This window comes from Palaemon carinicauda, chromosome 1, assembly GCF_036898095.1.
Source record: "Palaemon carinicauda isolate YSFRI2023 chromosome 1, ASM3689809v2, whole genome shotgun sequence".
Lineage (NCBI taxonomy): Eukaryota > Metazoa > Arthropoda > Malacostraca > Decapoda > Palaemonidae > Palaemon > Palaemon carinicauda.
This window is the reverse complement of record NC_090725.1, coordinates 214,301,776-214,327,936: the sequence shown is the minus strand read 5'-3', so window position 1 is coordinate 214,327,936 and position 26,161 is coordinate 214,301,776. Positions and strand designations below refer to the sequence as shown.

Here is a 26,161-nt window from a genome sequence, read left to right as displayed (position 1 = left end):
GCTCTGTCCAGAGGCCGGAGAACTCTACACGTGAAAATAAAAGTAATGTGGTGGCCTACTCTAGCTTTGTCAGGTCTATAGTTATCTTGCACTCTCAGGCTCTGTTTCGGTTCCGTCCCAGTGACCCCAGTGAGATGCTGGACAGGTATCTTACGTTAATGTAAGTAGAAACAATAAAAAAAATGGGAGCAGTGATGTAAAGTAAAGTTTAAAAGTTTAGAGATATGGATCTTTACCTTCGTAGCAGATATTCAATAATAAGTCGCTCGCTAACACACCCTTTTTAAGTTACTCCTTTTAAAATATCGGGGATATATATTGTCCCGAGATTAAATACTGTATTCATAATAGTCACAATGAAATAAATGGAGGAGTAGAAATACAAATAGGTTTGATTAATCTAATACTAATTTATTTTACAAATTTACATCAAAAGAAACGGACATCTTAACAAACACGAAATGCAAGAAAGGAAATGCAAATTAAAAAAAAAAAACATATGATTGATTAGACTCGTGGTCTTCTGCAATAATGGATAATTGAGATTAGGTTGGACACGTGCCCCGTGTGACCCAGAGACTTTGCTGGTCTCAAAAGCAAAAGATCATATAAAAAAATATATACATACAATCCCGCCGCACACAGTCCGAAGTATGTAATAGCCAGATAACATACTCAAGTTAAAATTAGTCTAAACTAAAACTGGGGGAAAACTAAGTGGCCACGTTTCTATTACCTGCATTCCTTAGAATACTGTCCTTTGCCCTTGAATGCCTGTTGACTGGAACGTTGCATAAGTTGGCCCTTTGCACTCTTGACTGGCTCACCCCAAAAATCCTCGTTTGTGGTAGTAGGGTTTCCCAGGTTCCACTCCTTCACTGTTTCCAGCCGGAAGGACTCCAGTGTGAGTCAAATTTTGGGAGAGGGGGTGGAGGTGAGCCAGAGGTGCACGGGTTCACTGACCAGAGCGGTCAGCCGGTCGACACTACGGCTTACGACGAATGGGGTTAGGTTAAGGATGAGAGGGATCACCTCGCTTCACCTTTCTAGACAGGTGAGAGTCATCATGTGCAAGGTAGCCCAGTTGAGGTGCCATATAGGGACTTTAAGGCAGGACAATATATTGTTGCAAGGAGTGCATAGGAGGCAAGATTTTATACTAAATACTTTATAGGAATCTTGCTGCTCTAAGGGAGTTCATATGCACAATAATCCTACCTATTCTGGCTTGCTAAAAATTAATAGTTTAATGATCAATTAGCAATGGGCTGGTGCGATGGGCATACATCTTAAAATTAACAAAGCTTAATTGGTAGGCCTATTGAGAAATAAAAGATGCATTCAATTCAGCAGTATTGAAAATTATATTTAAATCAGTTTAATAATGCATCTCGACGCACGTAGTTTAAGGAAAGAACCAACATACGCCGGGATAAGGCTCCTTGCTGTGCGTATTTACGCTGTGACGTCACGAGCATGGCGTGTGCTACTGTCAACAGATTTGGTAGATTTAAAATAGTCCTCCCAATATTTTGATAAAGAAAACCTAATGTAGGAGAGGACATTTAAGGGGTAGCTACAGTATTATTAGGAGAGAGCCAAAAATATGAATGTGAAAAAGTCAAGAACAAAGATGATTGAAAAGAAAAAAAGGCCAATTGCAAAAGACCTAAGACCCATAGCTCTATTAAATATTTCTTATAGAATATTTTTGATGATGGTGAAAGAGGAAACAAAATATCACATAAGAATGAATGAAGAAGACAATGCATGTCAAGCAGGGTTTACTGGTGGAGGCAGGAGAGAGGACAATATCTTTATATTACAGTATTGTGTGGAAGAGAGCTATAGTAACAAGAAACCCCTAATAGTAACCGTGATAGACTTAAGTAAAGCATTTGACTCTGTAAAAAGGGAGGTACTAATAGAAGTTTCAAAAGAATATAGAATTAACACCAAAATCATAAGTGCAATTGGAAATATTTATCAAGGAGATACTACAGGCATTGACTTAGGAGAAGGTATAGAACAAGAAATGGAGGTTACGAGTGGAATTAAACAGGGTTGCACAGGATCAACTTCACTTTTTAAACTAATTACGTATATTTTCATGAAGAAAATAGAAGAGGAAGGAAACGGTTTCAGAAATCAATTAATAAAGGTAGAATCATTATTTTTTGCAGATGATGCCCTAATAATCGCACAGGATATACATAATGTAAAACGTAACATCCAGATATTAGTAGAAACTGGTAAAAAATGTGGGTTAGAAATTAATAAAGAAAAGAGTAATATTATGATTTACAATATGAAAGAAAAGCAAGATAACAAAGAGGGAATCAAAGTAGTAGAAAGTTTAACATACTTAGGAATAAAGCTAGATAATAATAGGAATATATTTAAAACTCAGAAAAGGGTAATGATAGAAAAGGCACAAAAATTAGCTAATCTAACATATTCAGTTATAGAGAAAAGTTGCAATAAAGTAATGATAGTAAAAACGTTCTGGAAAAGTATTGCTTTACCATCTATTTTGTATGGAACAAGTATTATAAATCTAACAGAAGCTGAAATAGAGAAACTACAAAGAATGGAGAATGGGGTATACAGGAAGATTTTAGGTGCCACTAAAAGCACAGCTAATACTACTCTAAGAGGGGAGATAGGTGCATCTTCTATGAAAGCAAGGGTGATGGATGGGAAGTTGCAGTATTTAAATCGTACCCTGAATGGAAAGAAGGAAATACTAAAATTAATTATCCAGGATATTCAAGAAAAAGAAGGAAGATGGTGGAAACAGCCTGCAAAGTATTTGGAAGACTTAGGTTTAGGCATAAGACAGATAAGAAGAATGAACAAGGCAGAAATAAAAATCGGAAACCAGAAAGTGGGATACTGAAAAGTGGAAAGAAGAAATAGAAAGTAAAGTGAGCTTAGAGATATATAGAACGTGGAAGAAAGAAATTGAAGAAGAGTTACTTAATGACAATATATTTGCTTCAGTGATATTTTTCTAGAGCAAGAACTAATACGTTAAAACTAAATATTGTAAATAGACACAATGAGGGGATTATAAACTGTAATTTTTGTGAAAATTAGGAGGAAGATTTGATACAGTTTTTGTTGTTTTGCCAGGAATATAGAAAAGAAAGGAATGAAGTAATTGAGCTACAACAACCATACGACGAAGACCTAAAGAAGATAGTAGATTTATTTTTATTTAGTAAAACAAATATAGAAAAGAAAAAAGAAGTATTAAACCTTATGTGGAAGAAAAGACAAAACATTACAAGAAGATAAACTTTGGAGGCGCCGTTGTAAAGCCTATGGCTCGCCCCGGAACCTGAACCTGAAGAAGAAGAGTGGAGTAAAATTCTTCACATTAGCAGAAAAAATATCACATTGATAAGAAATATTGAAATAGAATCACTGGTATTTGTAGATGATATAATGTTTCCCACAGGAAGGAGAGAAGGTATAGAAAGTGCCATAAGTAATTGTCATAGCTTGGAGACCCTAAAGAAATTTACTATCAACACCAACCCCCAAAAAATCGGGTGTATTAAGAATTAACAAAAGAAAGTATAAAAAAGAGGAGGAGATTGAAACAAAAGTGAAGAACGGAAAAGTAAGTTTAGTTAAGGAATATAAGTATCTGGGTGAATGGTACACAGAGAAGGGAAACAAAGAATTGAGTATCAGTAAAAAAAAAGCCAGAGGATCGCATATATGACCTAAGAAAGAAGAAAATATGGGGATACGAGAAAAGTAGGAAAGATAGCATTGTAAGTCAGAAAGAAAATATATGAAACAAGTAGTAGTACCAACAATATTTGCCAACGTGGAGACCTGGAGTGTAATAAGGGACAAAGATATGAAAGATCTGGAAAACCTCCAATATAAGATAATAAGAAATATGTTTGAACTACCTGCAAGTACTCCATATTGGGGCATACTTGCAGAAACAGGAATATGGCCGGTGTCCTACAGAATAGAATATAAGAAAGTAATGCTCATCCATAATATCATAAACTCTGAGGAATAAAGATTAGTAAGAGAGATAATTGAGGATCAGCTGAAGAACCCGTATGGAAAGTGCTGGAGCAAGAGCGTAGAAGAAATCTGCAGTAAATATGGGATGTAAGTTGAAGAAATACGAAGTTGGGGGAAAAGGACCCTGAAAAAAGAAATAAAGAAAAGAATTATGGAAAAAAAATAGAAGAAACTATTGAAGAAAAAAAGAAAGTAATGAAAAAATTAAGATTTATTAAAGGAAATGGCACACAGCCTTATATTAGAGAAATGAATCTGGATAAGGCATCCCTTGTGATGAAAGCAAGATTAAATATGCTCAACTTAAAAGCAAATTTCAGAGGAAAATATGAAGATAATTTGTGTGACTTGCGCAAAGATGAAGAAGATACTACTGAGCATTTATTTGTATGCCCAAAATTAGGACAGCTAATGAATGTAGACATAAGTTTAGGTACGATGAAAAATCCTAGCAGGGATCTGGCTGCAGTTATAGGTAGGGCAATGCGGCAATGCATATAAAAGAAGAATTTAAGAAGTCCAAACTGACCACAATAGGTTGCCAAAATGATGATAGCAAGGTGTTATCCTGTCTAATTTCAAGGTAGAAGGGAATAAAAGTAAAGATTGAGAATTTCATTACGATATTAATTTAAGGCACAGGTAAGATAAACTTAATAACAATATTAATAAGCTGAGAAGCTTTGCACCTATCTATAAAGAGATAGAGTGGCCGCAAACTTATTTTGCGGAGTGAGCAATAAGGTGCCAGGAAACACACTCACACACACACACATACACACACACACACACACACACACACACACACACACACACACACACACACACACACACACATATATATATATATATATATATATATATATATATATATATATATATATAACAAAAAGTAATACACAGAAATATATACGGTATACACACACACACACACACACACACACACACATATATATATATATATATATATATATATATATATATATATATATATATATATATATATATGTATGTATATATATATATATATATATATATATATATATATATATATATATATATATATATATATATATATATATGTGTGTGTGTGTGTGTGTGTATATATAATTTTATCTATTTTTATTTGCCCGCAATGTAACTTTAGAGCTGTAGGCTAGTAGCCCAAGATAATATATTTCTTCTTAAGTGTCTTTCTTCCACTTTTTGTATATTTCTAAGCTCATTTTCTTTTATTCTTCAATTTTTCTATATCACAACTTCTGGTATATGATTTTATATTTGTTCTTATTTGCCATATATTCAAGTTTAATTCTTTTGGACACTTTGCTGGTTGTTTCCATCAGCTTGCTTCTTTTTCTAGTATGTCCAGGTTTATTGTTTTCAGTATCTTTTTTTTTCCATTAACAGTACTGTTTATGCGTTGGAGCTTCCCTTCAAGCACTCTTGTATTGATATAAGATACCCACACCTCTCCACTTAACGTAGTATTATCTATACTTTTAGTGGCAGCTGATATTCTCTATATGTAAACAGCAATCATTTTGAGAAAGAGAAAGAGCTAACATTCTCAACCATCTTTTAAAAGACAGAATTTTATAAATGTTTACCCACATTACATATTATTATTGAAGATGTTCTCAATATCATAAAGATATCTATATTCTAACATCAGTTATTTATCAATTCCAGCTATATAGATAAAAAAGAAAGACGAAGAATTTAATTAATGGCTACATTAGTATAGCGAAAGAATGCACTTCTTAAAAAGATTAAGTGTATATATCCTTTGGACAATGTTTACATACCCTGCAAGGCTGCAACTATCCTCAAAGAGTATGTGTAATCAGTAAACTTGTGCCCTTGTGTTATGTTGATGTCGTGAATGTCAGTTAACGACTGTTGTTGTCTAGTGTAAATAACATCTGATAGAATAGGAAAATGAATAGCGGTGACTCTCAATTGGTTGTGAAAGTGCAAATGGTACTTCAGAAACTGACAGCATATATAAGTCATAACAAGTCAGAATCACCTGTTATGATCGAGGATGATACCACATTACAGAAACTCCACACTTACATCGAAGACTACTTGCAGAAAAACGGAAATGGTAAGTTGATTGCAATGAATAGCTTGTGGACCATTGTACTTTGGGATAATTAATTATCTGATAGATAAGCTACTTACTATACACAGATCATTGCTTAGTTTTGAGGCTAATTGAGGCTAAACCTTTGATGTTTACTTTAACTGGAGCCTTTGTATATCAGCGGCCAGTTCCTCATGCGTTAATTAAAAATGGGACCTAAACTTTCCCCCCTGACCTACAAGCCATATCCTTACCTACATACCTAACGGGGGGCTGACGCCCCCTGTGACCCCCTTACACTGCCGTAGTCTACTTTAGGCATAATAATACATACAGGTGGCCCCAATCATACATAACCCTTTCGTTTGGTAAACTTACGCTGAAATTATAGTATAGTACCATATCCCTATTGAATAATATAAGAGGAGCTAATGTTTTTATAGGTACTTTGAATGATTCTGATGAAGATATTTGGTGGAAATTATATATTTCAACTTGCAGAAGTTCTAAAATTCTAGATGTTTTGGTACATTTAAAGAATAGCGCAATCAATGATTTATATGTTTGAACGTTTTAGATAATTATTTGGTAAAGATTTACTGTATTACAGGTTCTGATTTTGAACAGAAAATATATGTTTTCCTGCAGTAAATAATGTTGGTTGACCGAATTTGATCTTCATTTCAACCGCAAACAAACAGAACAACCAATTCGACTAACTTTAAGTTGCCGAACTGGTTGCTGTTATTACGGATGAAATGAAGGTGAAAACCGGTTAAATCACGTTATTTTCTACAGGAAAACATATATTTTCTGTTAAAATGTTTAAATATAATCAGTAGTGTTATATATGGTGTGTTAAAATGTTTAAATATAACGACTTGTTCAACGGTGTCACTTCACTCACTTATGTACTGAGAACGATAACATTAGAAACGTTACTAATGGTACAGTGTTACCAACGTTGGATGGGATTGCTAACGTTGCCAATGTTACGGTAATATTACCATGTGTATTTTAAAGAATTTTTCCATATACCGTTTACACAATATATAAAAGATACAAAAAGGGTACAGAACCTAACAAACCCCGCTAACCTAACCTAGTAGTTCCCAGGTCACAAACCTCATGTATTTACTGAGAAGGGTAAATACGGGACATTACTAGTGATAGTAATGCTAGATATTGCCATACGTATTTTAAATAATTTTTCCATATACACTTCACACAATATATAGAAAGTACAAAAAGGGTACAGAACCTAACAAACCAACGTAACCTAAGCTAGGAGTTCCCAGGTCACAAACCTCACGATTTGTACTACTAACGATAAAATTAGCAATGTTACCAATGATACACAGTGTTAACAACGTTACAAAGACATTGCTAACGATAGCAATGCTTCGGTAATATTATCATGTGTATTTTAAAGAATTGTTCCATATACCCTTAACACAATATATAAAAAGGTACAAAAAGGGTACAGAACCTAACAAACCAACCTAACCTAACCTAGAAGTTAACAGGTCACAAACCCAATATAATGACTTTTGTTGAATGACTTACCTTTATGACCCGGACGGCGAAACTTGCGGATCTTCCATGGGGTAGGCGACTTTTTCCCAAAAATGTACCTTTATAAGCAGTAACAGTATAACCACACCGACGTTTCTTTTTGGTTTTAGATATCTTGGCTTGGGTATTACAGTAAAATACGTGAATGTCTTTCCTGTAAGATAGGAAGGAACGGCACATGTGGCACTGTAAACGTTGAGGTATTACATTGTGTGTTTTAAGGAACGGGACATGGGGTACTGTAAACGTTGAGGTATTACATTGTGTGTTTTAAGGAAATTATCAACATTGGATGTTGAATTATAAAAATCATCATGGAATTTAGCAAATGCTTTTAGGTATGGAATACTGCAGCCGTTACAAGTTTCTATAACTTCCTCCATCGCAAAATACGAAAAAATAAATCTCACTTAAAATTATGGATACCTTACTAGGACAAAGGTTTCCAGGGAAAAGGATTTGGTGGAAGGGGTATGAATAGACCACTTAAAGAGATAAAGGAAGGGGGTAGGGAAATATTAACCCCCAACCCCCTTGTGCAAACTTTGAATACGTATGGGTTCGTGATTGGTTAACGGGAAAACAATGGAGTCTAGAGGGTAAACACGAATGAACTGGAATGGGAAACTTGTCCAGAGAAAGTATTTATGTGAAATCGGGGTGTGACAAGATAATAACAAAAGAAATAAAAGCAATATAGGAAGTTAAAATGGAATGTATGATAAATAATATTTAATGGATATATAAAATGAGGTGATTTTATAAGGTATTGGCTAATAAAACAAGTAATTCTTGGGTCAAACGTAATATGTATACTAGGGTATTACATAACTAATCAAGTAATAGACTTGAAGAGAGCTGGTAGAGTACGAATAGTTACATTTCACGATTAGAGAAGAAGAAATCCTATTGGTGGAGGAAAAGCCTCTGCGCAGGGAGGCGGAGTTTTTGCGCAGAAGGTCGAAACCTGCTATGTACGAACGCTCGAATGGGAGCGTCTATGACTGGCAAGTAGAATGAGAAAAATTAAATGAAAAACACTGCTAATGATAGCTTGTTACGATAACATTTGATCTACATCAGACGTTGGCAGCACTGTATATTTTCATGAGACATAGTCTTTGCAACGGCGCCTCCAAAGTTTATCCAGTTATACTGTTTTGACTTTTCCTCCGATTATTATACAGTACATCCAAGAAGGTAATGTATAGAGTTCCCACTGTGGGTCCCCCATTATCGTAGGATATAGATATATATATATTTCTGAAACAATTAATTTGCGACGGGAACGAGTGTCATTTTTGAAGAGAGAATAATTTTTTATATAAGAAAAAGTAGTTTTTTCCCTAGGTTACATTGCCCTGTAATACAGTATAATAATACCAATTATTTCAGACGGGAATCCATAGATTTTGAGTTATGGTGAATCGGCTACCATTACTGAAAAGCTATGGCTTTGCGCTAGGTATCATCATCAGTTACGTTCGAAACACCTTAAAATATACTGTGTACCAGTCTAATTGTATGATATTTAGATAAACATTTTTAAACTTTGTCGTTTTAACCAGTATTCATCATAATTAACCAATTACCGTAATAAAGAACACCGTTACAGTAATCAAAACCGAGTAATAGTAATGAAAAAGGGTTAAAACACTGGAGCTTTTGTTTTCCAGGATAAAAAATATGATTTTCCATCCCATTTTCTTTGGAGTCATTGATAACGGTGCTCATTGTACAATATTACAAATACCTTCATACTCATTGAGTTATTGATTTACAGTTAGCCCCCATTCTTCGCAAGGGTTAGGTGGTAATAGAGACAAGCACGAAAAGCGCGATTTTATGTATATTTTGTGCCCAAGGGTGGGATAGCTCCTTACCTAACCTAACAACTCACTGCCCATTGCTACGCTCGTATAATTAACCCTGGATAGGTACGCTCCTCGGACACCCCTTTAAGGGTATACTCGGACGCGAACGACCCCGACGCCAAAAAAAATTCTTGAAAAATCAGTTTTTGCAGTAACCTCTTTTTTTCTTTTGCCAAAAAAAACTTCAATGAATGCTTAAAACAACTGTAAAGATAAATACTACTCATCTGCAGAAAAACTATTTATTATAAATATTTTAAAAAATTAAGTAGAAAAAAAAAAAGACCTGACATAAAAATTCATAAAAAAAAAGTTTATACATATATACACAAATCCTTTTAGGAATTGATTCTTGAATGTTTAGGACACATCTTGATGTATTTTGGATGAAGTCAGACCCATGGAGGTGAAGATCTGAAATGAGAAAAAAAGGGTAACTTTTTTTGGCCAAAAAAATTTGTCCAAATTTCATGAATTTTTTGGGGTACCCAAATGAAATAGGAAGTGGCTAATTTTTTTAGGGAATAAACATATGTTATCCTAAAATAGAAATATGTAAAAAATCTTCATTATTTTGTAAATTACATTTGTTCCGACACAGAGACTTACCTCGAAACACTTTATAGGAGATTACTGGTAACTCCTCTCCGACGACCAGATTTTTACGTAGTTTCCCCCTACTTCCATGTTCTATACTGTCCTGAATAACGGGAAATAACATGACCTGGGGGCATTGCCCAGGCAGGTCGCCCGTCTTTGAGAAGCTCTCTCCAGTAAGTTTTCTGGTCGGTTCGTGAACACACGTGCTTCACGAAGCTCCTCATACTCCGTGCGATTCCCTTTGTGTTTAGTTCCACGTGCTTCCCACGTGATCGGGATCTCTTAGTGTGTGTTTAGTGCTTTCACTACGTGCTTTTGATTTCGCTCCCTTGTGCTTTCCTAGTGTTTTAGTGCTTTTCCTTTGTGGCTTGCTTGTGTCTACGGCCCTTTGTGTTGCGTTATGGAACACGTTCGCCGTTGTCCTGGGCCTAGGGCCGGTAGATCATGCGGGGCTTTTCTGTCTAAGCCCGAGGTTGACCCTCATATGTTGTGTACCTCGTGTAGGGGTAAAGCTTGTTCGCCGTCGGATAAGTGTTCCGAATGTGCCGATTGGCCCGAGGTCCAGTGGATAAAATTCCGTACCAAAAAGAAGAAGGCATCGAAGAAGTCCCCTAGGAAGACTAGCGTTTCTTCCCCTGCGACTTCAGCAGGAGAAGGGTCAGGTAGGGTACATCCGCCTTCCCCTACCCAAAGTAAGGGGCGAGGTAAGTCCAGGGAGAACATGCAGTTGGCTCCTCTTTCCCAAGAGAGGGAATTTGTGGGCGGTCCTTCGTTGGCCAAGGCAAGTCAGGCGACCGTAAGTGAGTGTAGTGGGGGTCCGGGGGACGTGGCTCTCTCTCATAAGGGCCACGTCTCGTCGGGGGACCCCATGTGGTCTAATAGTGTCCCTTTTTCTTCGTCAGGTTCCTGGGTGGAAGTTCCAGGGTCATCAGCGACGAGTGGTGGCGTCGGCAGAGAGGAGTCCCCGCAAGAAGATCCATTGGCTTGGGACGTGCCGAGGACTCCGATGAGGTCCCCACTGGACATGGAGGAAGGCCTTGGCGAGGCCTTCCCCGGTTTGGCGGGCCCGTCGGGATGGTTGCCGCCGAAGACTTCGCTACAGGAGAGTCTCCCCATTCCTTCTCCGTCAGGGGTACGGCGTAGCCCCAAGAAAACGCAGTCACGTGCTAGGTCACGATACGGGGGTCAGTCTTTCTCGTCAGGACGTGACTCTTCGGATTCGTCAAGCAGTGAACGGAGGAGACGACAGAGGAGGAAACGAGATCGGTCGGTGCGGAGGAACTCCCCTTTGCGGTCTCCCACAAGATCTCGGGACAGGGTGAGTCCCAGTTCCCCTCCTCCCAAAAGCAGGAGAACAACCCCCCCAGTAGGGACGTGGAAACGAGGTCGGTCTGTGCGGAGGAACTCCCCTTCGCGGTCTCCCACAGGATCTCGGGACAGGATGAGTCCCCGTTCCCCTACACCCAAAAGCAGGAGACCAGTCTCTCCGAAAGGGACGTGGGTGTTCGTCCCAGAGAACAACTTTAAAGTCTTTTCCAAGCCTATTGGTTCGACACATGAGCGGGCAGGAGACAGTCCCCCTAGAAGGACCTCCACGTGCCGCGTCAGGGAGTCACCAGATGAGCGAAGGGCTACATCTTGCAGGCCTAAGACCCGTCCTGGAGACGTTTATCCCGCCCAGCGCAGGGGGCCGTCGTCTAGGCCGGGCAGCCTCGACAGGTCTCCCCATCGAGACCCCAGAAGGGGAAGGACACCTCCGTCGAACTATCTCACGGAGGACACCGTTTCACCGAAAAAGGCCACGAAGAGGAGAGGGACGGCGGACGTCGAAGGTAAAGGGAACCGTGGACCCCGCCATCACGGCAGAGACTGAGATCACGATTCGCCCCGTCGGTCGGAAGGAGGGGAGGGCGAGTCGGCGGTGACGGAGGACTCAGCGTACAGGAGAGTCCTTGCCTTAATTAGGGGTTATAACAACCTTATAGAACCCGCCACTCAAGAGGAAGAACCCTGGACTTCAGGCCTGAACAAGTTCATAGCGGTCCCCGCCCAGAAAAAGTCCTCTCTCTCTCTCTTCCCGAGGCCAGTAACGTGGGGATTGGAAAGACTCACATTGATAAGGTCATATCCCGCAATAGCGACTCCTGCAGGGGTCACAGCTCAGCAAAGCTCCTACAGGGTTTGAAGTCGCAGACGAAATACTACTCTTTAGAAAATAGGCCGACCGGTGCGTGCAAGACCGAGGAAACCATAGACATCCTGTGCCAGGGCATCTCCGACGGGAGGGCATCGGCAGCATCTACCTTCTTCTCCCCTTCCGAGTCGGCAATGATGGAGGAGATGTCCAAGGACTTAGTTAATGTGGCCTCCTGGCTGGATTGGTGGGCCACCACCCTAGTAGGCACCCAGATTCCTACAGACTCCATGGAACCTGCAAAACGGGAGGCTCTGAATGAGTTGCTGGGGTCAGGTAGCCGCGCTCTTAAATTCCTGACCTTTCAGTCTTTGGCTCTCTCCGCAAACTGGATTCTCCGGAGAAGAGACGCCCTAGTCAAGAACCTTCCCATTAAGATTCCTGACAGGGAAGCTAAAGCCTTGAAGACCTGCTCCGTCTGGGGGGAGCAGCTTATTCCGACGAAGAAGGCGGAAGAGGTCGTGGAGAAGTTGGCCAAAAAGAGGGAGCTACCTACCCTGAAGCCACAGACGGCACGCCGCCCCATCTTCAGGAGGCCAGTGACAGAAGCACCCATGGCCGCGCGTACCACACCAACTCAAGGAAGGAGGGAACCCTCGTCAGGACAGTGGTCTTCCTCTGTGGTTCCCCCCCGAAGAGGTTCATCTTCTAACCCCCCAACGTATAGGTCTTCTTTCTACTCCTCCAGGAGGGGGAGAACAGGCCGTTCTTCCCGTAGGAGATAAGATGGGAGGCCCCCCTCCCCTGCCCAACCCTCAGGTAGGGGGATGCCTCAGACTCACTTGGCAAGCATGGAAGCTCCACGGAGCAGATCCGTGGACAGTTACAGTACTAAAAGAGGGCTACAGGATCCCCTTCATGGAAGAGACACCCCCCCTAGTTCCAGCAACGCAGGCAGACTGGTTGGTGCCCAAGGACCTGGCGAAGAGGGCAGCGTTGGACGAAGAAGTCAAGACGTTGCTGCAGAAGGGAGCTTTAGAAACAGTGACATTCCCGGGTCCGGGGTTCTACAGCCGCCTGTTCCTAGTGGAAAAAGCGACAGGGGGGTGGAGACCTGTAATAGACCTGTCAGCCCTCAACAGGTTTCTCAGGAAAGTGACCTTCAAAATGGACACTCCAAGAACGGTCATGGCGTCCTTGAGAGAGGGCGACTTTATGATTTCTATAGACCTCAAGGACGCCTACTTCCAAGTGCCCATTCATCCGTCGAGCAGGAAGTTTCTCCGGGTCAAGTGGGGTACCCAGGTGTTACAATTCAAGGCCCTATGCTTCGGTCTTTCAACAGCCCCCCAGGTATTCACGAGGGTCTTTACGACGGTCTCCATATGGGCCCACGAACGGGGCATTCGACTCATCAGGTACCTGGACGACTGGTTACTCCTTTCATCCTCAAAGGAAGACTTGAAACAACAGGGCGAAGATCTTCTTCAATTATGCAAGACCCTGGGCATCGTGGTCAACTTGGAGAAATCACAGCTAACCCCATCCAACAGGAGGACGTACCTTGGAATGGTCCTGGATTCGTTACAGGTCAAGGCATTCCCAACCACGGAAAGGCTGGACAACCTGGATCGAGTGCTCCGGCCCTTCCTTCTGGGTCGCCCCAGAAGAGCGCAGGATTGGCAAAGGTTGGTAGGGCACCTGGTGTCCCTAGAGAAGCTGGTACCTCACGGGAGACAGAACTTAAGGGTGGTTCAATGGAACCTGAAAGAACATTGGAACCAGAAAAGTTCCCCGGACATTGTGGTTCCTCTCCTTCAGGAGTCCAGGAAGGCCTTGGAATGGTGGCAGGATCGGTCGAACACCCTAAGGGGGATGCCACTGTCCTCCCAACCTCCGGAGGTTCTTCTCTTCACGGACGCATCGAAGGACGGGTGGGGAGCCCATCTCCGGGAAAAGACAGCAAAGGGGGCGTGGTCAGAGGGGGAGAAATCCCTACACATAAATATCCTGGAAATGAGAGCGGTCCAAGAAGCCTGCAACCACTTCGAGGAGGACATGAGAGGGCATTCGGTGGCCCTAATGTCAGACAATGCAACGGTGGTGGCTTACGTGAAGAAGGAGGGGGGACTGAGATCAAAAGAGTTGTGCGAACTAGCCCTTCAAATCCTAAAATGGGCGGAACAGAAGGACGTCATCCTGACGGCAAGGTTCATTCCAGGGAAGAACAACGTCCTAGCAGACGGCCTCAGCAGAGTGGGGCAAGTGGTAGCAACAGAATGGTCCCTACACCCGCAAGTGGCAAGCTACATTATACAGATGTGGGGATCTCCGGTAATGGATCTGTTTGCAACAAGGTTGAACGCGCAACTCCCCGTATTTTGTTCTCCCGTCCCAGATCCGAAGGCGGCAATGGAAGACGCCTTTCAGCACAAGTGGGACGGACTGGACGTGTACGCCTTCCCCCCCCTTCTCCCTGATAAGGCAGGTCCTCAACAGAGTAAGGGCAGCAACCAACCTAAGGATGACTTTGGTAGCGCCTTGGTGGCCGGAGAGAGAATGGTTCGCGGACCTAAGGAACCTCACCGTCCTACCTCCTTGGCCTCTACCCGGCAGGTCAGACCTATTAAAACAACCTCACTTTCAGCGGTTTCACAGAAACCCGCAAGCCCTTCGTCTTCACGCCTGGAGATTATCCAGCGGCTCCTGAAGAAGCAAGGGTACTCCGGCAAGACAGCCAGGAGGATGTCGCTATACCTGAGGAAATCATCCACAGCCGTCTACCAGTCTAAGTGGGCGGTATTCGTGAAGTGGTGCAGGGACAAGAAGATAGAGCCCTTGGAAGCGTCAGTGCCCGTGATAGCCGACTTCATGGTTTATCTCAGGGACAAGTTAGACATGTCAGTTCCAGCGATCAAGGGAGTTCGGGCGGCCCTGGGTCAAGTCTTTCTTCTCAAGGGCATAGATCTCGGCTCCTCCAGGCATATCTCCATGCTTATCAGAGCGTTCGAACAATCATGCCCCCCTTCCGCCCCTAGAATCCCGAGTTGGGACTTAGCGCGAGTCCTAGATATGTTACGGAAACCACCATTCGAGCCCTTAAAGGACATTGATGACAAGAATCTCACGCTCAAGGCGGTCTTCTTGCTAGCATTAGCCTCGGCTAAGAGGGTGGGCGAGCTACACGGACTGTCATTCGAGGTGGAACACACTAGGGGATGGAAGGAAGTAACCTTTAAGTTTGTCACATCCTTCGTCGCCAAGACTCAGAACCCCTCGGTGTGGGATCCGAGGTTTGAGAGTTTTTCGATTCCGGCAATCCCGAATAAAGGAAACCCGGAGGACCTAAAATTATGCCCGGTCAGGACTATTAGGAAATATCTTAAGAGAACGGCAAACCTCCGCCCGTCTATCAAGAATCTCTTCGTCTCATGGGGAAAAATAAAGAAAAACATATCCAAAAATACGGTTTCGTTCTGGCTCAGGAAAGTGATCACGCAAGCCTACTTAAAACAAGGTCTTCCTACACCGGGGAAACCCAGAGCTCACGATGTTCGGGGCATTAGCACCTCTCTAACGTTCGAAAAGAACATGTCAGTAGCGCAGGTTCTTCGAGCGGGAACTTGGTCCAACCAGTCGACCTTCACCGCACATTATCTCAAGGACTGTACGAGAAAGTCTCTAGACGGGTTTTCTATCGGGCCGGTCATCTCAGCCCTGCATTCGGTTTGACGGCTCAAGCCCCAGGCTCAATCGCGAAACATAAAGTATCTAGACACAAGGAGCCGAGTTCTATTTTCCCCCCTTTTCTAACTTTCTCGTACCGTCAGTCGTCATCAAGAAATATCGCTCATTACACAAGACGAAAATTCGCCATATCAAGCACAACGAAGATATTGCAGAAGGGTAAGTGTTATATCACACTTAATGAGTTTTTTACGTAGTTTTCCCTACTGTCCATCGGGGTCAGGGCTAAAGGACACTCCCCCCTCCTAAGGTGTAAGTCTCCTATAAAGTGTTTCGAGGTAAGTCTCTGTGTCGGAACAAATCACAAATTTTAAGTAATTTGTATTTTTCCTAACAATACTTACCGAAGAAACACTCTAGGTTTAGGGCCCCCCCAACCGTCCCCGCAGTGCCCCGCTGACCTCGTGGTTTTGTTCATTACATAAAACTTACTGGAGAGAGCTTCTCAAAGACGGGCGACCTGCCTGGGCAATGCCCCCAGGTCATGTTATTTCCCGTTATTCAGGACAGTATAGAACATGGAAGTAGGGGGAAACTACGTAAAAATCTGGTCGTCGGAGAGGAGTTACCAGTAATCTCCTATAAAGTGTTTCTTCGGTAAGTATTGTTAGGAAAAATACAAATTACTTAAAATTTGTGATTTATATCAGGGGCCATATATAAAGGTAATTTTTTGAGTACTTAGAAATTTCGTAAAAAAATACATATATTTAATATATAATATGATATTTATGCAGGTAAAAATATACCAAAATATCACAAATTCTATAGGGAACAAGAATATATATAGATAGGGCAACTTACGCTTCGGATATGTCCACAAAATGGCCGCCAACCACACTGACTCAGACTCCCTAATCTGCCACTTGAAATGTAGGAAGGGTATGTCAATTTCAAGGTGTTATTTACTAATCTAATTATTATTGGATATGCATAAAAATTGTATGGTGGGTTGCTGGATAATTGTCGATTATTTTACGACTATAAAATTAAAATTCTGACCCAAAAGAAATTTTTTGAAGGGAAATAAAATCGAAAAAAAAACAAAAATGTGAAACAATATAATATTTTAGCTAAAAAAATTTGATGATATTCAATCAAAAAAGAAGTAAACAAAATTTTCCGACAAATAAACATCTAGAGGAATCATTACTCTGTGATAGTTCCTTAGTACGTAGTAATTTTGAAAGAAATGGGAAAAAACAAAAAAATGGCAATCACCGGAAAATCGAACACATACCTATATATACGCCATATCTGGCTAAAAAAAAGATAGGCATGGGTAGCCAGATCATCTAGAAACACTTTCCAACACTATAAAAATATAAGTTTTGCGACACTACTTGCCAATTCCTTACGGTAACATGACTAAGCAAAAAAATGCAAAACAAATAAAAAGGGGCACTCGCGGAAAAATGGCTAACATTCTAATATACGGCATTTCAGAAAAAAAAATTCAGCCAAGTGCTAGGCAAACCATCAAGGCACATTTTCCGACAAATAAACATCTAAATGAATCATTACTCTGTGATAGTTCCTTAGTACGTAGTAATTTTGAAAGAAATGGGAAAAAATGAAAAAATGGCAATCACAGGAAAATCGAACACATACCCATATATACGCCATATCTGGCTAAAAAAAAAGATAGGCATGGGTAGCCAGATCATCTAGAAACACTTTCCAACACTATAAAATTATAAGTTTTGCGACACTACTTGCCAATTCCTTACGGTAACATGACTAAGCAAAAAAAATGCAAAACAAATAAAAAGGGGCACTCGCGGAATAATGGCCATTCTAATATACGGCATTTCAGAAAAAAAAAATTCAGCCACGTGCTAGGCAAACCATCAAGGCACATTTTCCGACAAATAAACATATAAATGAATCATTACTCTGTGATAGTTCCTTAGTACGTAGTAATTTTGAAAGAAATGGGAAAAAACGAAAAAATGGCAATCACAGGAAAATCGAACACATACTTATATACAGTATACGCCATATCTGGCTAAAAAAAAAATAGGCATGGGTAGCCAGATCATCTAGAAACACTTTCCAACACTATAAAAATATAAGTTTTGCGACACTACTTGCCAATTCCTTACGGTAACATGACTAAGCAAAAAAATGCAAAACAAATAAAAAGGGGCACTCGCGGAAAAATGCCCAACATTCTAATATACGGCATCTCAGATAAAAAAAAAGACAAGCACGTGTTAGCCCAACCATCAAGGCACACTTTCTAACACATAAACATGAAAAAAAAATCAATAATATACGGCAATTCCTTACTATGTAGTAAATTTTTACAAATATTGAAAAAAAACAGAAATTGGCAACCGCAGTTAAATACCCAATATACCAATAACTACGTCGTATCTGACAAAAACAAAGTCACGCATGGGTAGCCAGATCATCTAGACACACTTTCCAACACTAAAAAAGCAAAAGTTTTACGACACTATTTGGCAATATCTTACGGAAAAATGACTTGGCAAAAAAATGAAAAAAAATGAAAAAGGGGCACTCGCGGTAAAATGCCCAACATTCTAATATACGGCATCTCAGATAAAAAAAAAGACATGCACGTGTTAGCCCAACCCTCAAGGCACACTTTCTAACACATAAACATGAAAAAAAAATGAATAATATACAGTGAACCCTCGTTTATCGCGGTAGATAGGTTCCAGACGCGGGCGCGATAGGTGAAAATCCGCGAAGTAGTGACAGCATATTTACCTATTTATTTAACATGTATATTCGGACTTTTAAAACCTTCCCTTGTACGTAGTACTGTTAACAAACCACCCTTTAATGTACAGAACACTTAATGCATGTACTACAGCACCCTAAACTAAAACAGGCACAAATATTAAAGGCGATTTTATATCATGTGTTTCCTAAACACCTAAAAAGCACGATAAAAAATGGCAACCAATGTTTTGTTTACGTTCATCTCTGATCATAATGAAGAAACAAACTCATTTAGTGTACACATATATGTACGTATAGGTTAGTTTTTGCATCGATTATATTGATTATACAGTACTGTATGTTGATTTTTTTATTACCAATGTTTTAGTTTACGTATTTTTCTTAGGACTTCCAAATGAAATCTTTTTCTTTATGACGCCGCCTGAAACGACGGCGTGTACGCTCAGTAAACAACCTTCGCTCAGAACAAACAAGGCATTTAACGCGCATGATGATAGTGATAAATAATGATACAGTACATACAGTATTTACAGTAAAAGCATTTACAAAATATGTTACCTTACAAATATAAATTATACAGTACTTGTACGTAGCAAAGCAGGAAAACAATTTGAGAGAGAGAGAGAGAGAGAGAGAGAGAGAGAGAGAGAGAGAGAGAGAGAGAGAGAGAGAGAGAGAGAGAGAGAGATTGTTTTACGTACGTAAATGTAAATTTTAAACAAAAAAAATATGATAGGTTACAACATGTAGACTTTTAAAACCTTCCCTTTAACTTAATGCATACAGTACGTACATTACTAAACTATAAAACAGGTTAAAGTAAAAAATAAAGATTGTTACTGTACTCACCACGAAAGAAGTTCAAGAAAAACTTGAATGACGATGGCGATGAATTTGCTGCACAGTAGAAATGATGATGATGAAGCTGATGATGTGTTCTACTGTGCAGTCAATGATAGTATTTTACGTCTCTTCAGACGGAGGTGTCTTTTCCTGGGACACCTCTTCAACTTCTTCAATTTCTTCCGAAGGCGTACTAGCAGGAGGAACTGGCTCTTTTTTGCGAGGCTGAAAAAACATTGTGATCGGAAGTTGTTGCCGCTGCTTCTTTTTTCGATCCAAGAGCATCCTGTAGGGAGTCGTGATGTCATCAACCTTGTTGCAGAATTGCATCGAGCGAACCATATCCTCGTCCCACTCTTGCAACATTTCTTTCGCCTCCTTCATATGGTTGCAGAACTTGGCAAGCCGTTCTAATGTTAAGCCCGTTTCTTCGACATTTTCTTGGGTCTCTTCCTGGGTACCCTCACTCTCTTCCTCACTTGCCGATTTCGTCAGGTCTTCGAGGTCTGCGTCAGTTAGGGGCTGGGAATGGCAGTCCAACAACTCGTCGACGTCTTCAGTCGTCATGTCGCCAAACCCGTCACCCCCAATTATGGCAGCCAACTGCACAGATTTCCGTATTGCAGAGTGTTGGATTTCCGACGGAGTAAATCCCTTGTCGTCGTAAACAATATCGGGCCACAGCTTCTTCCAGCTCGCATTTACGGTTGCAGGTTTCATCTCTTGAAGTGCCTTTTGAATATTCTGCAGGCACGTGGCTATGGTGTACTGCCGCCAGTACGCCTTTAAGTTGAAATCTTCATCCTCGTCATCTTGGGCAGCATCCACACACGCAACGAGGTCCGCCAAGGTATTCTTCGTGTAGAGGGCCTTGAACGCCCTGATAACCCCCTGGTCCATTGGTTGAATTAATGACGTGGTGTTGGGTGGCAGGAACTCAACCTGAACGCCCTCACGCGACAGGTCAGTTGCGTGTCCACCAGCGTTATCCATAAGGAGAAGGATCTTGAATGGCAAGCCCTTCTCTAAGAGATATTCATGGACTTGCGGGATGAAACACTGGTGGAACCAGTTGGAGGTCAGCATCTTCGTAATCCATGCTTTTTGATTATGCATCCAGTACACGGGAAGGAGATTCTTATTTTTATTTTTCAAAGCGCGAGGATTTTTCGACTTATAAATAAGCCCCGGCTTTAACAAAAATCCAGCAGCATTGCCACACATCACGAGGGTAACGCGATCCTTGAATGCCTTAAAGCCAGAGGCTTTGGCTTCCTCTTTGAACAGGAAAGTTCGCAACGGCATTCTCTTCCAAAACAAGCCGGTTTCATCCATATTAAAGACTTGTTCCGGCTTGTATCCACCTTCAGCGATAATGTTCTTGAAAGTCTGGTTCACGTAAGTTTCAGCAGCGGCAGTGTCAGCGGAAGCAGACTCCCCATGCAGGGAAACGCTTTTCAGGGCGAAGCGTTTCTGAAACTTCGCGAACCATCCTTTGCTTGCGGAAAAACGTTTCTGAGGCTGGGAATCAGTGGATGTCCCTGGTTGAGGATCATCTGCATCATCATCATCTTCAGCATGGTTGCCGTCGTCCTCTTTAGGTTCCTTTGCAGCAAAATTCTCATATAAGCTCAAAGCCTTTGTTTGGATGGTGTTCGTATCCAACGCTATGTTCTTCTTCCGGCAGTCGGCAATCCACACAGCTAAAGCACCTTCCATGCGTACGATCGTTTTATTACGCGTTGTAACGACTCGCTTCGCTGATCTGCTAAAGGTGATTGCAGCAGTCTTTCTAATGTTCGCCTCGTCCTTCTTGATGTAGCGAACGGTGGATTCGTTGATGCCAAAATGGCGGCCGGCGGCCGCGTAACTTCTACCATCTTTTAACATGTCGAGAAGCGTAACCTTCTCAGCTATCGTCATCATTCTTCGGTGGCGTTTAGGCTCACTACCAGCCTTACTAGAAGCAGAACGCTTGGGAGGCATTGTAACAGAAAGTTCAACAAAAAGTTCAACTTAAAACAGTCGCACACAGCACAGATTAAACTTCACAAAGTTAAGAACGTCTACTCAGCAATACGCGGAAAGAGAAAGTGAACGATGCAGCCCCGCGAGAACTTTGATGCTGCGGGTAGAAGATGCGGGCAAAACACCAATCACAGGCTAGATAACAAAACTTGAGTTTTGATTCGTCATCTATCAGCGCTTGAACCAATCACAACCCGTCTTAGTACTATGGCGCGTTGGTTACTCATAGAAGATGCCCCCGCGCATACTGAACGTACGTAGATTAAGTACAATACAGTACCGTAATAATAATAAATAATGATAATAATACTGTACAGTAATAATAATAATAATAATGATTAATAATAATAACAATAATAATTTTATTAACAACAACAACAATAATAATAATAATAACAATAATAATAAAAATTTACGTACGTACGCTATTTTACGCCTCTCTCTCTCTCTCTCTCTCTCTCTCTCTCTCTCTCTCTCTCTCTCTCTCTCGTACGGTTACAGTATTCGAAATGTGATTTTTGCAACAAAGAATATTATTGGATGCAGTACTGTACTACGTACGTATACATACAAAAGATTCATGGAAAAGAAGCACATCCATTACAGTACACACCATTCTAATATGGTATGACTGCATCTGATTTGCGTTTCATGTTCGATTTAATTTTACTACGTACTGAATTATCGTATGATCACATTCTCTTTTCGTGTTTTATTTCTTTCTGTGCTGAATTATATATCATATGTAATGCAATGAACAATCAGTAAGAGCAGATATTACTAATTACAGTATTAATGGAATTACAGGTAACAAAATATCGTATTTGGTTATCTTCAGATTTCGCGGTATTTTCGAATTTTCCGGAAAATCCGCGATATGTATATATATATGGGTTATGGGAAAACCCCGCGAAGTGGTGAATCCGCGATTGTCGAACCGCGAAGTAGCGAGGGTTCACTGTACGGCAATTCCTTACTACGTAAAATTTTTTACAAATATTGAAAAAAAACAGAAATTGGCAACCGCAGTTAAATACCCAATATACCAATAACTACGTCCTATCTGACAAAAACAAAGTCACGCATGGGTAGCCAGATCATCTAGACACACTTTCCAACACTAAACAAGCAACAGTTTTACGACACTATTTGGCAATATCTTACGGAAAAATGACTTGGCAAAAAAATGAAAAAAAATGACAAAGGGACACTCGCGGTAAAATGGTCCTCATGGTGATGAACGACATTTTAACTAAAAAAAAAATCATGCACATGGTAGCCAAACAATCCACCAAGAGTTTCCACAACTGATAACCTATACAAGTTGCACCATTCTACGACAATTTCATAATACGTAATAACTTTGATAATTATGCAAATTACCTTAGAAGGGTAAACTCGGTCGCGCTTGACCCCGACGCGTCTCAGAAATCGGGGAAGGAGTACAGCTACAGCAATGCACATCTGGACACTACTAGAGCGTGTAGGGGAGACACCTCCTGCAGGTCGATCACCCACAAATTCAGTCACGGGGGTGAGTCACGTGAGAAAAACCTCTTTTTTTTTTACGCTCGGGGTCGCGTACGACCCACCGTACCTATCCAGGGTTAACACACCAAGTACCGCCTAATATTGTTTTGTTCGGTAACCGAAATACAAACCACGCTATTTACATAGGGTTTACTTTTGGAGTAGCTGAAATGACGAGCCGTTAGAATTTAACGAGGGTGTATTACCCCCGCGCTAGTTAGCAAGGGGGTAGGGGAGTGGTAGCTAGCTACCCCTCCCCCCTCACACACCGGAGAACTACTTCACTTTTGGCTCGGACAATGAACAGACGTCTCTGTCCCGTCCTCGCATGGCAGCCATTAATGTTTTGTCTTACTTAATTACTTACTTTTCTTATACTTAATATATATGTAAACATTCTTATGTTTATGTATATATTTGAGTATAGAAATACAGTAAGTTTCCTTTTCAGTGTTTGTGCTGTGTGTGTGTGTTTAGGAAGTCCACTCATTGTACGACAACATCTCCGTGTGGTCCTAGGCCCCCACGGTGACATTTCATGGGTCGCGATCTCTCCCTTGGTCCTTTGGTCTCCCTTCGGCGGGCGCCGTGGGGATTCGTCATCGCTGGACTTTATTTATTAATCTGTTTCTCCGCTGTTCCTCCTTCCCTACGGGGAACTTGGTCTCTCAGCGTAGGGAACATGGGAGTTTAGTTGACTACGGTCTCTCTCTCTCCTTGAGGTCGTTCACCCTTTTATTTCTACTACGTATTACGGTAGCTTCCCTCCCATTGCGGGATGAGTTGCTACTCTGTTTATTTTGTCTCAATTATTTTTAATCAAATCTAATTGTATTTGTTAACTTTTCAGCTTCTGTGTAGAACGCTTCCCTTCGGGGTTCATTTGTTCTTACTATTAGTGAACATTCTTAAATGATTTACATAATTATAATTGTTATAATTCTGTTTTGTTACAGTTCTCCGCCTTCCCCCCCTTCCCGTGAGTGTCAGTGGGGAGGAGGGCGCATTCCTGGTGCGTAATTCTTATGTTCTTTTCCCTCGGGTTCCTCTTCGGAGTTCCCCCGGGGGAATTAATGTTAACTAATTGTTTTATTTTCACAGTTACTATCTAGTTTTTCGTTTGCCTATTGTGCCTACGAAGCAGAGCTGTCCTGTTGGGGCCTGGGGAGTCTGCTGTTGCCGCCTCCTCTACGACTTCGTCATGGGCGTGTTCCCTTCTCCTAGAAGTTCTCCTGTGACAACTGTCAGCTCCTTAGTTCTTATAGAACGCTCAGGAGGTTCGCCTCCATGGGTTGGTAACTTCCCTTCCGAGGGAGGTTCCCTTCTCTTACCTTAATTTTTTCTGGTCCTCGGGCAGTTATGCTCTTGGTGCTGAGCGACCGCTTTTGTAACCATGCTCAAGGGGCTTAGCGGTTGCAAGGCCGGACCATGGTGTTTGTGCGATTATGCTCTTGGTGCTGAGCGTTCGCACTTGCAGCTACGCTCAAGGGGTTGAGCAGCCGCAGGAGCTCCTCTTCGGAGGGCTGCTCTTTATGGTCAGCTTGCTGATCCAACGTTCCTAGGGGCGCCTTCATCAGTTCTTCCTGTCTCTTCTACGAAGTGTTCACCTCTCCCGTTCGCGAGAGAGGACACTCAGAGACTCCTCTTCGGAGGACTCACCTGCTGTTGTTGCTGAAGGCTCAGTTTCCCCCTCCGAACATCCTTCGAGGGGGCAGCTGAGTCCAACAGTCTCTCCTGCGAGTGTCTCTCCCCCTCGGGGGAGTTCACTAACAGAGACTCCTCTTCGGAGGACTGATGGTGGTGCTCCTGTCCGTGGTCGTCTTCATTTTCAGCCGCAGAGGATCCTCCTCGACGAGAACAGACCGTTGCAGCTGCTTCGCTACTCCTGTCGGCAGTTCGTTCGTGATCTCCAACACCTGCCAGATCTTCTTGTCTTCCTTCTCCGTTCCTGGATGCAGAAGCGCTGTGGGCGCCACTCCTCCCCGTTTTCCAAACGGGCACCGGTCCCTTCGGGGCAAAGGGCTTATCTCACAATGTGAGTAAGTCCCTTTTGTGTCCGGTTTTTTACCTGTGCAACCTCGTTCTTCTGCGCGCTCGCGCGCAGTAGTTCGCAAATACTCTCCTGCTGTGGACCAGACTTCTGCTGAATCAACACTCCAGCGACCTTCTGTAGCTTGAGTCTCGCCGTAGATCTCCTGATCGCCAACTCTTCTGAGACCTTCTGTGCGGCTACGTGCCATGTGCGCCTACGGTCTCCTGAACGCCCACGATCGCCTGCTCGCCGGCGCACATCTGATCGCCCTTTTCTGATGTGCGCAATGCGTGCCAACGTTCGCCCTCGCACCCACGATCTCCGGATCTGGGCGCAGGCAGGGAGATTATTTCTTCACTGGACCCCACGTTCACCTGCTCGCCAGCGCGCACCTGCGCCCCCCTTTCCTGATGTGCGCAATACGCGCCAACGTTCGCCTACGCGCCCATGATCTTTGGATCTGGGCGCAGGCAAAAAGTTTATTCCGTCGCCTCCTCGCCGACGATCTCTCTGGTTCTGCACCCTCGCCGATATCGTCTGGCCGCGCAACTACGCTCCTACGATTTCCTGGTTCCTGCCTCGTCGCGCGCAGTTCAAGAAGTTCCTACGCTAGCGCACAGGTGCTCACAGGTTCTTCTGGACTCGCAGCGCCCTTCTGAAGTTTCGCGCCAAGCGAGCCCACGCGCGGTTCCAGTTCCAGCGCGCCAACACGCCAACACGCTTCCACTTAACACCGCGCCGCCCAGGAGACACCTAAGCTAGTGCATGGGCTCTCACAGGCACCCCTGGCTCTCCTTACGCGCCAGCGATGTCCTACGCTTGCTCGCAATTCTTCGCCTGCGCGCAAGCATTTTCAATGTGCCAACGCTTTAATCGTCGTAGGTTTCCTACGCGCCCACGCGTTAACTCTCCTGTACGCGATCGGTCGCTACTCGCCACCG

General features: G+C 42.2%; 1 protein-coding gene across 1 annotated transcript in view; it reads left to right on the top strand.

Annotated features, from left to right (window-relative positions):
* The first annotated feature begins 5,822 nt into the window (after positions 1–5,822).
* The window catches only part of LOC137653989 (BRCA1-associated ATM activator 1), a 379,147-nt gene continuing 358,808 nt past the window's right edge, over positions 5,823–26,161 (top strand). Inside the window, exon 1 of the mRNA XM_068387628.1 lies at positions 5,823–6,163. Within this exon, the coding sequence (XP_068243729.1) occupies positions 5,995–6,163 (169 nt within the window). The 5' untranslated portion in view covers positions 5,823–5,994. The remainder of the gene's footprint in view (positions 6,164–26,161) is intronic.